Source organism: Osmerus mordax, chromosome 16 (assembly GCF_038355195.1).
Source record: "Osmerus mordax isolate fOsmMor3 chromosome 16, fOsmMor3.pri, whole genome shotgun sequence".
Taxonomy (NCBI): Eukaryota; Metazoa; Chordata; class Actinopteri; order Osmeriformes; family Osmeridae; genus Osmerus; species Osmerus mordax.
This window is the reverse complement of record NC_090065.1, coordinates 982210-992965: the sequence shown is the minus strand read 5'-3', so window position 1 is coordinate 992965 and position 10756 is coordinate 982210. Positions and strand designations below refer to the sequence as shown.

At 51.9% G+C, this 10756-nt stretch overlaps 1 protein-coding gene across 1 annotated transcript; it reads right to left on the bottom strand.

Moving 5' to 3' along the window:
* Positions 1-2753: 2753 nt before the first annotated feature.
* Positions 2754-10282, bottom strand: LOC136958763 (ADAMTS-like protein 2). The gene is made up of 17 exons (XM_067252864.1): positions 10218-10282; positions 9643-9718; positions 8729-8831; positions 8026-8171; positions 7745-7868; positions 7511-7591; positions 7082-7257; positions 6212-6751; positions 5585-5850; positions 5222-5328; positions 5009-5135; positions 4565-4778; positions 4302-4457; positions 3954-4124; positions 3504-3680; positions 3207-3351; positions 2754-2878 (listed from the first exon to the last, which is right to left on the bottom strand). Exons 1-17 carry the CDS (start codon positions 10280-10282, stop codon positions 2754-2756), a joined length of 2799 nt encoding a protein of 932 aa, XP_067108965.1.
* Between the last annotated feature and the right edge of the window lie 474 nt (positions 10283-10756).

Below are 10756 nucleotides of genomic sequence, written 5' to 3'. Positions count from 1 at the left end.
CCGAGGAGTTCAACCCCTCCAGGGTCACTGTGGAGGAGAGGGGGGGGGGAGAGGGAGAGGGGAGAGGATTATTACTCCATGACATCGCCTGGGCTGTATTGTGGAGTCATGCTGGACTGAGGTCATGAACTCCGACCTTTGACCTGCTTACATAAGCTGACACCACAGCAGGAGATGTGGGAGGTAGAGGAGAGAAGAAGAGGAGCGGGAGAAGGAGCGGGGGAAGAAGGGAGAAACCCTGAGTCTAGGTTCCAGTCTAGCTTCCAGTCTAGGTTCCAGTCTAGGTTCCAGTCTAGGTTCACGTCTAGGTTCCAGTCTAGGTTCACGTCTAGGTTCACGTCTAGGTTCCAGTCTAGGTTCACGTCTAGGTTCCAGTCTAGGTTCCAGTCTAGGTTCACGTCTAGGTTCCAGTCTAGGTTCACGTCTAGGTTCCAGTCTAGGTTCACGTCTAGGTTCCAGTCTAGGTTCACGTCTAGGTTCCAGTCTAGGGGGGGATCGTGCATTCGCAGAAGCTGCTCCTAAACTCTGGACCAGCCTGCTAATTCATATTACAACTGCCACTACACTACCCATCTTTTAAATCTAAGCTTAAAACATTTCTATTTGATCTGGTTACAATATGTAATGTATATCCTGGAGAGAGGAAATTAGAGAGAAGAAGGAGAGAGAGGAGAGAGAGAGGAGAGAGGGAAGGAGAGAGGGAAGGAGAGAGAGAAGGAGAGAGGTAAGGGAGAGAGGATTAAGGCATTCCTAACAAACAGAAATATGACCTTCTCAGTCCATCTCAGTAAACAAACGATCACATTTCACGCCCAGCATTTCCACGCGATGACCACACAATGCTCTCACATGTGGTGAGCTTGATTTCATTGATGTTTTCTAAGATAACTAAGGAACAGATGTGTGTAGTCAACAGTATATGGGGGGTCAGAGTCAAGTCATGGTCCGTGTTTACCAGGTAGAGCACACAGAAACCACATCTCAGCTACCGTGTAACAATAATAGCATCTAAACTCCTGTTTGTGTTTGACCTGTGATGGTGCCTCTGGGGCTGTAGGTGGTGCTGGAGGCTGAGAGCAGGTAGGGTGCGGGGCCGGGTTGGGGGGTCGTGTAGGGATTGTGACCCGGGTAAAGGGTTCCACAGGAGGCGATGACGGAACCGTTCGGAAAACACTCAGAACCTTCCAACCAAAACGCACCTGTCACCATGACAACAAGGAGGTAGCCCAGAAGACCCTTGAGAGGAACAGAATGATTATGCAGAGTAGATCAGAGCAGAGTAGGGTAGAGCAGAGTAGAGCAGAGTAGAGCAAAGTAGAACACCTTACCATCTTTACTGGAGCTGCTGCCAAGTGATGTTTGCTGGAGACTGGACTGGTCTGGTCTGGTTTGGACTGGTCTAGTCTGGACTGCTCTGGAGGAGACTGGTCTGGTCTAGTTCAGTAAGTTCTAGTCCAGTAGAATCCGGTGTTGAGATGTTGATTGAAGGTTCTGTCTCCCAGTCTGTCTGTGTGATAGTTCCAGGTGCCACCATGCAGGTGACACCTCTGATTGGTCGACACGTCACAACAGCCTCCGCTGCGATTGGTTCTTTGCTCTCTCCTGGGAAGGAGATTCATGTGGGCGGGATTACCTGAACTCAAACACCAGTGGTGACCATGGCAACTGTAATGACAGGGTGGAAGGGTTGGGGAGAAGAGGGTTTTCTCCTTACTCTAATAACAGGAACACAGCCAGGGGTCATTATTATACCTAGTTACCGATCCTCCTCCCTCTCTCACTCTCTCTCTCTCTTCCCCCCTCCCTCCAGCCCTCCCTCCCCCTCCCTCCCTCCGCCCTTCCTCCCTCCCCTCCTTCTCTCCAATAGAGAGGAACAGGTTCCAGCTGGAGTTCTTGTCACCAGTGGGAGCATTAATCTATCCAGATCTAGCTTCCTGTTTATCCCATTTGGACACACCTCACTTCCTGTTTGAAGAAAATATTATTATTAGTTCATAACTTTAAAAACAACTATGGCCAGACAAGAACTGTGACATCATAAAGGCCAGAAAGGCAACTATGACATCATAAAGGCCAGACAGGAACTGTGATATCATTAAGACGAGACAGCGGAAGTTCCAAAATCAGCCGAGTTTAATTTTTTTTTCCTCTAACACCAGCTGGACAAGTACATCCACAACATCCACAAAAACAACAACAACAACATTTCTGTAAACAAGTAAACAACAGATAAACAACACCAGGTAAACAGAGGAGTTAGAGGAGGCAGACAGGCATTCTACAGCAGAGGAGGGAGAGAGCTCGTCTCTCTGTAACCACGGTGAGGGGAGCTGCCTAGGGGGTCAGAGGTTAAAGGTCAACACCTCTTGGTTAGAGCACCTGTGGAAAGGAGGGGCAGGGAGAGGAGGGGGTGGGTACTGGTCTTATATCTACACATGGTCTGGTTAGGGGTAGGGAGGGGTGTTTGGGTGGTCTGGTTGGACAAATAGCACCTTTAGTGTGGGGGGGGTTGTTGTTGTAGCACCTAAATCAGAAGCGACTCCAGCAGGGGGAGTGGGGGGGCAAAAGGAGGTGGGGGGGGGTCAGGGGGCTCTATAGGGCGGGGTGGGGGGCAGGGGGGGGTTACAAGGGGAGGGGCTGAGGGGACAAAGCAGTGTGCTCTCCTGATTGGGGGGGTCTTCACATTGTGTGGGGGGAAGGGGCCTAGGGCGGGGTCAGGGGTCAGTATAGGGTCAGGTAACAGGGGTCGGAGGTCAGGGGCCCCTCCCGTGGCAGGACTGGCAGCAGACCTTCCTGTAGTACCAGTGAGAACACAGCCGGACCTTCAGCACCAGCCCACAGGTCGCCGTCACTTTATCCTGACACTGGTCCTCCGCAGCTGGGGAGAGCACACACACACAGGCGCACACACACCATACACACACACACACACACAGGCACACACACACACAGGCACACACACACAGACCATACACACACACACACAGGCACACCATACACACACAGGCACACACACAGGCACACCATACATATACATACAAACATAAGCATAAAGGCCATTGGTGAATGCAAATCAAAGGAGGGCGGAAGTGAGAGAAGGAGGGAGGGAAGGAGGGAGGAGGTGAGAGAAGGAGGGAGGGAAGGAGGGAGGAGGTGAGAGAAGGAGGGAGGGAAGGAGGGAGGAGGTGAGAGAAGGCGAGGCTTACCGGGAGCGTCCGTGGGGCAGGGCAGGACTTCACATGTCTGTCTGGCCTCGGGTTTGAGGGCGGAGTCACAGCTGTGGCCTAGCTCCTCCCCTTGGTAACACTTGACCTCCCGCACCCTGACACCACTCCCACAAGTCTTACTGCACTGTGGAGGAGAGGAGGAGGAGAAGGAGAGGAGAGAAGTTACGCATCAAAACATCTCCTTTCTAGACAGTCACAAAGGAATCGTTGCTGTGGTAGCACGTTTTGCCCCCTCGCTGGGTCTCCTAGGAGTGGGAGGGGCTTGATGACACGTACCTGGGACCAGGAAGTGGTGAACCATTTGGAGCAGGGTCTCTGGAAGCAGGCGGAGCTATCCTGCGGCCTGGGGGAGGAGTCACAGCTCTGCTCCGGGTAACCCTTGAACACGCCCTCCTCCAGTCCAGCACAGACCACCTGACGCACACGCACGCCACGACCACACGTGGCGTTGCACTGCCACACGCACGCACACACGCACACACACACACAGAGACACACACAGACAGGCACAGACACACAGACACAGAAAAACACACATACAAATAGAACAACAATTTATAAGAGTTCAGAATATACAACATTGAGTCTTTTGATCATGGCTACAAAGTAGATATTGTACATAAACACTCTATGAACTATTTGTATGTTGCTTTGGATAAACACGACTGCCAGATTGACAAAGCATACACACCGTATGCAGATGTCATCTCCATGGTTACCCCTCACCTGCTCCCACTCCTGCTCCACCCAGTGGGCGGGGCAGTTCCTGTCTCCACAGGGCTGCACTGCCAGGGGTCGGAGGGTGTGGTCGCACTGGTCCTCCGAGATGCTGCTGCCACTGGCCGTCTTACACACCACGTAACGAGTCATCCTGCCCTCACCACACACCCCTGAGCACTTAGACAACACACACACACACGCAGACACACACACACGCAGACACACACACGCAGACACACACACACGCAGACAGAAAAAGGAGCACAACAAAAATGAATATTATGGAAATGTGTGTGTGTATTCTCACCTGTGTGTTTGCTCATGTGTGTGTGTGTGTGTGTGTGTGTAACTCACAGGGCCCCAGTCAGACACAGTCCACCTGCGATCGCAAGGCGGGCCTTCACACTCCTTCTCACTGATTGGTCGAGATGAATCGTTACACAGTCTGGTTTCCATGGAGCAGCGCACCTCCCTCCTGCTCAGGCCACGCCCCCCACACCTTGCCGAGCACTGGTACAACGACACGCACAATGACACACAATACACACACTAATCCAATGACACAGCATACACACACACATGCAATAACACCCCGCCACACACACAGACTTTCGTACCTCCGACCAATCAGAGACCTCCCACTGCGGGCCACAGCTACTGCTCCTGCACGCCTTGCGAGACGTGGGCTTGTGTAGCTCCGCCCCCTCGCACAGGTCGTCGTACACGGAGCTGTCCAGCCCCGGTGACATCATCTTCCAGCAGCGCACCGTCCGGAACTGGAACCCCTCACCGCAGGTTCTAGAACACTCGCTCCAGCGACTGCTCTCCCACCTGGGACATGGAGCCCGGTTACCATGGAGCCTGGTTACCATGGAGCCCGGTAACCATGGAACCTGGTTACCATGGAGCCCGCTAACCATGGAACCTGGTTACCATGGAGCCCGCTAACCATGGAACCTGGTTTCCATGGAGCCCAGTTTCCACTGGTCCATGAGCTATTGAGAATAGCGTAGCTGGTGCAGGAGGACTGACTCGTATAGCTCTGGGAGGTGGTCCCTTACCTGGGCAGACAGTCCTTGCCGGTGCAGAACTCGTGGGTGGGCTCGGGTCTGGTGAGAGCATCACAGTAGGCCTCGTCCACCTCCGTGCCGTCGTACCTCACACACAGGGCATAGGACGTGCTGATGCCTGCACACAGAGGGGCCGTCAGGGGGGGGCTTGTTTTACTAAACATTTGTGTAAGTGTGGGTGGGGAGTTGTGTGTGTGTGTTTACCTGTGGTGCAGGTTGAGCTACAGGGGGCGTAGGCTGAGACCTTCCACCTGTACATGTCAGCCAGACTGATGTCCTGCTCCAGAGAGCCCACCTCAAACTCATTACTGCTGGGGGGGAGAGGAGGGGAGGGGGGGAGAGGGGAGAAGAGGGGAGAGGAGGAGGAGGAGAGGAAAAGGGGGAGGTAAGTGGGTTGAGCAGAAACGTTTACCTGACAGGGTAGCAACTACAGGAACAGACACGCTAACATATTTAAGTGTATGATGATTCATGCCATCCCTCTATCCATCCATCCCTTCATCTCCCTCTGTCCCTCCATTCCCCTCACCCCCTCTTTCCACCCCTCCCTCCTTCTCTCCAACTCACCTCTCCGTGCTGGGTCCTTGGACAGGCAGCACCTCATGCAGGTTCAGCTGATTGGCTGAGAGAGTTTGGGTGCTGTTGGGCTGCAGTTCATACAGGAGCCCGTAGGGGGAGCTTGCATCCTCAGGAGGGCCGTGAAGCTGCAGGTCCAGACTCCCAGCGTATGCCTCCACCACCAGGCGGTTGTCCAATCCAGAGGAGGCATTGAGCTGATTGACGGAGCAGGGGGGCGGGGCTCTCTGGGCAGGGGGGTGGTCTGGGGGCGTGGCCTGGAGGGCCAGGAGAGAGGAAGAGGTCCATAATGAGGCTGCGATGGTGGGGGAGGGGCTTGGCTGGGCCAGTGGCATTGGGATTGGCTGTGTTGCTGTCAATCAAGTTGGAATCCGTCCCTGGTGATGCACATAGTAGATCACTATCTGGGACTGTGAGATACCCTCTTTAGACTTTACAATTTATGACATTCAGCACAGCCAGAATTTATTTATAATCATTAAGGTATTGTCAGACTAAATAAGAACAACAACAAAAAAATCTAAATCAAAAAGACTCAAATGTAAATGTTGAGACTGGATATAAAAAGTCATTGCTGAGACTCATCAACTCATCAGACTCACGGTAACCAGCGGGAACCGGTCTCTCCTGATCCTGAAGGTCATTGTGAGTGATGATGTCACCGATGACATCACTGGCAGGTCTGTAGAACAAAATGGCCGCCGCCCGCTCCAGCTCCTCCTCCTCTGTGTCTAGCTCCTCCTTTTCCAGGTCAGGCTGTTCTCTCCTGTCTCCCTCCAGCCAATCCCCATCCTCGTCCAGCCCTTCTTTCTCCGGCTCCGCCCCCTCTCGCTCCAGCTGAGGATCTGATTGGCCCTGGGTGGCGTTGTTATTGGACAGTTTCTCAAGGTCTTCCATGACGTCTATCTCATTGTCGTGGGAGGAGAGCTGGGAGGAAGTGCTATTGGTGGGCGTGTCGTGGGGGGCATGGCCATGGGGGGCGTGGCTCTGAGAGGGGCGTGTCTCCAGCGTCCCCTGCAGTGTGTCTCCGGGAGCGGCCTCAAAGAGGGAGGAGTCTAAAGAGGCTTGGTGGAGGGGCGTGGCTGTGCGAGGGGCAGGGTGGCTGGGGACAGTGTACTCATACGTGATGTGGGGCATCTTGCCATTCAGGTTGTTGTACTAAAACCAAACGGAGATGAGAGGATGAGAGAGAGAGAGAGAGAGAGAGAGAGAGAGAGAGAGAGAGAGAGAGAGAGAGAGAGAGAGAGAGAGAGAGAGAGAGAGAGAGAGAGAGAGAAAGAAACAGAAAGAGATATAACAAATATAACACTCATAACTAAGTCATAACATTGATTACTAAACGAAAGTTTAAAATAAAAGTTTTGAAAGGTTGAATAAATATTTTAGGAAAAAAAGTTTTGAAAGGTAAAACAGATTTCTTTTTTGAAAGGTAAAAAAAAAAAAAAACTGTTTGAACGGTTACTAAAATACTTTTGATAAAAAGTTTACCATCAAGTTTATGCCGAGGTTGGTGGGGCCCTGGGCGATGATGTACTCAAGACCCTCAGAGAAGAAGGTGGAGGGCCGGCGGTACTTGAACACTGTCCCAGCCACACGGAAGTTCCTGGGGTTGTCAATCACGCTGTTCCCATTGAAGAAGAAGTGCCCAGCCTCGTCTGATAGGGCTAGAGGGAGGAAGTGGCAGGACAGTGGGCGAGCTTTCAGAGGAAACGCTTCACGTGATTAGATGAGTGTTGTGTTCATCTGACAAGGTGAATGTAACTTTATCAGGAAGAAAGTTTTGCTTCTAAGACAGATTTTTCCAAGTTCTAGATCTTCTTCTTCTGTAGAACTTTCTAGTCCTGGTTCTTAGCCCGTATGTTGTGGTTCTAGGCCTAGGTTAGTACGTTCTGGTTCTAGTACGTTTCAAGTTCTCACCCAGGATGTTCTCTGTCTTGCGTCTCTCTATGATCTGGATGTCGGAGGCCCCGGCAGGAATGTTGGTGATGAACACGTAACCTGCAACAGAATCAGCCGTCAACATCACCTAGAACTGTAGCTAATACTACCTATAGCAATGCTCCAAGTAGGACTGTAGCTGGTACCTAGGTGAGTGTGTATGTGTGTAGTACCTAGGTGAGTGTGTTTGTGTAGTAAGTGTGTGTGTAGTACCTAGGTGAGTGGTTCCTCTCCGGAAGATTCCAGACACGCGCTGACAGGAAGCACCGTGGCCTCCACACACGCCACACATGTCCACCGTCTTACTGGAGTACAGCAGGCCGTCACAGCCCACTGGCTGGGGTCAGGGGGAGGGGTCAGGCGGGAGGGGTCAGGGGGGAGGGGTCAGGGGTCAGGGGGGAGGGGTCAGGGGGGAGGGGTCAGGGGGGAGGGGTCAGGGGTCAGGAGGGTTTATGTAAGAGCAGGTGTGTTTTAGGATGTGTGTGTGTGTGTACCTGGCAGTGCCCCTCTATGCAGACCCCCTGGTGGGCTCCGTCGCGGCAGTACGTCCCGTCGTGAGCAGGGACCAGCAGCTGTCTCTCTCCAGAGGAGGTGGTGCACTGCAGGTCACACGGCTTGTTGGAGATGCTGATGTAGTCGTCTGGACAGGGCCAAGCGCAGGAAGTGACATCACAGAATGATAAGATGGTGTAGGATCACACACAGGAAGTGACATCACAGAGTGATGAGACACTGAAGACTCATGCTCAAGATGTGACATTGTAGAATAAAAATATGTAGGACCATACACAGGAGGTGACATCACAGGACAATGGGACGGTGTAGAATACTACACAGGAAGTGACATCAGGAGCAGAATGAGAAGTTGCAGGATCTTGTACAGGATATTAATTTGTCCTGGCATCGGGCCAAACTGTGACATCACTGCCTGGGATGTAAGGGTAACTATGGTAACCAGGGAGCAGGGGGCCGAGTGTGAGGGGGGCAGAGGGGAAGTTATAATGATGATGTCATTTAATGTATTCACCAGACGGGAGAGAGGGGATGTCATGTATCATGTATCAGTCATAACACCCCAAACCCCATCCCCATGACAACAGCTGTCCACAGGTCAGAGAAACAGGAAACACTGTCATCAGGTCGGAAGGTCGGCCGGCCATCCAGCCAGGGGCCCAGCCGTCCAGCCAGGGGTCTCACCTGGGTATAGGGGGACCCACTCATAGTGCCTCCTGCCAAACGCCTTGGAGTTGAACTGGGAGCACTGCTGCTGTTTGAAGCTTACACTGCTGCTGGGGCAGGGCTGCACACACACACACACACATATACACACACACACACACATATATACACACACACACATATATATACACACACACACACATATATACACACACACACACATATATATACACACACACACACATATATACACACACACACACATATATATACACACACACACACACATATATACACACACACACATATATATACACACACACACATATATACACACACACACACATATATATACACACACACACACATATATACACACACACACACATATATACACACACACCCATATATACACACACACACACACATACACACACATATATGCACACACACACATATATATATATACACACACACACACACATATATACACACATCCACAGAATGGGGAAGAGAGAAATAGAGAGATATTACAATAAATATTTTGTCTATGCATAGCACACAGCAGATAGCTGGAAACGTGATCGTTTATCTGACTGGGTGAGAGAGGGTGAGGGAAGGGTGAGAGGGTGAGGGAAGGGTGAGGGAAGGGTGAGGGAGGGTGAGAGAGGGTGAGAGGGTGAGGGAAGGGTGAGAGGGTGAGGGAAGGGTGAGGGAGGGTGAGGGAAGGGTGAGGGAGGGTGAGAGGGTGAGGGAGGGTGAGAGGGTGAGAGGGTGAGGGAAGGGTGAGAGAGTGAGGGAGGGTGAGGGAAGGGTGAGGGAAGGAAGGAGCATTGGGGAGGGTGAGGAAGGAGTTTGAGGAAAGTTTATGGAGAGAGAGGGAGAGTGAAGGAGGGTGAAGGAGGAGGTCTGGGGAGGGTCACCATGGTTACCTGGCTGGGGCAGAGCTGGTACTGTTTAGGTGAGCCGACACAGAAGGAAGAGTTGATGTTGTGGGCGGAGCTAAGTCTGCAGGAACAGAAAGTACCACACAACTAACGTTATATTTACGGGTTAGTCAGACGCATTCATCCAACAGGGATTTAAACCTGTGAGCTCTTGTCCTGCAGTCAAATACTCTGGGCTATACCCCTGAGCTATACCCATCCTATGTACAGGGAATGTGGGATTCAACCCCACAAGGTAATACATGTAGCATTACTAAAGTGGAACCTTCCTCTCTCTCTCTCTTCCTCTCTCTCTCTTCCTCTCTCTCTTCCTCTCTCTCTCTTCCTCTTTCTCCCCCTGTCTATCCCCCCCCCCAATCTACTCCTGCCCCCCCCAGAGAAGTGTTAATGTGTTCCAGCTGGTGTGCAGGTCTTATCAGCCAGCAGATCTCTGCTAATGCCCCAGACCCAGCACTAACCGCCCCATTATAAACACTGCTCAAACACACACTCTCACTCTCTCTAACACACACACTTGAACACACATACACACTCTCACTCTCTCTAACACACACACTCACACTTCGATGACCCTCATCATGTGACCTGCCAACAGTGTTCTCGGTCTGGAGGGATTGATGGTCATTCCTCAGGACATTCCTTCAGGCGGTGGGGGGGGAGGGGGGGGGGGGAGGGGGTGCCAGAGGTTATTAGTCAAGGGAAACGTCTTACACTGTCTCTCTCTCTCTCCTTCTCTCTCTCCACTCCTCCTTGTACTCCTCTCTCTCTGTCTACTTCCCTCCTTCTCTCTCTCTCCCCTCTCTCTATTTAGAGTGGAGAGTGTGTGGAGTGCTGTGCTGTGGCCTGTTATGTTAGCATGTTAGCATGTTAGCTCTGGCCATCCCCCTGACAAGCTTCCAGAACACTGGGCTAGTCCCCACATAACCCTGCTGGATGTTACAACATGTTAAACGGTGGATGTTACACGGTGGATGTTACACGGTGGATGTTACACGGTGGGTGTTAAATGGTGGATGTTACATGGTGGATGTTACATGGTGGATGTTAAAAGGTGGATGTTACACGGTGGATGTTACACGGTGGATGTTACACGGTGGAT

What these genes read in the sequence shown, in the direction of transcription:
- LOC136958763 (XM_067252864.1), bottom strand. Translation starts at nt 10,282, where the DNA reads ATGACCATCAATCCCTCCAGACCGAGAACACTGTTGGCAGGTCACATG. An exon ending in ACCTCGGCATAAACTTGATG is followed by an intron (nt 6,752 to 7,081) that starts GTAAACTTTTTA and finishes GTTTGGTTTTAG; the next exon opens with TACAACAACCTGAATGGCAA. An exon ending in TAGCTCAACCTGCACCACAG is followed by an intron (nt 5,136 to 5,221) that starts GTAAACACACAC and finishes CTCTGTGTGCAG; the next exon opens with GCATCAGCACGTCCTATGCC.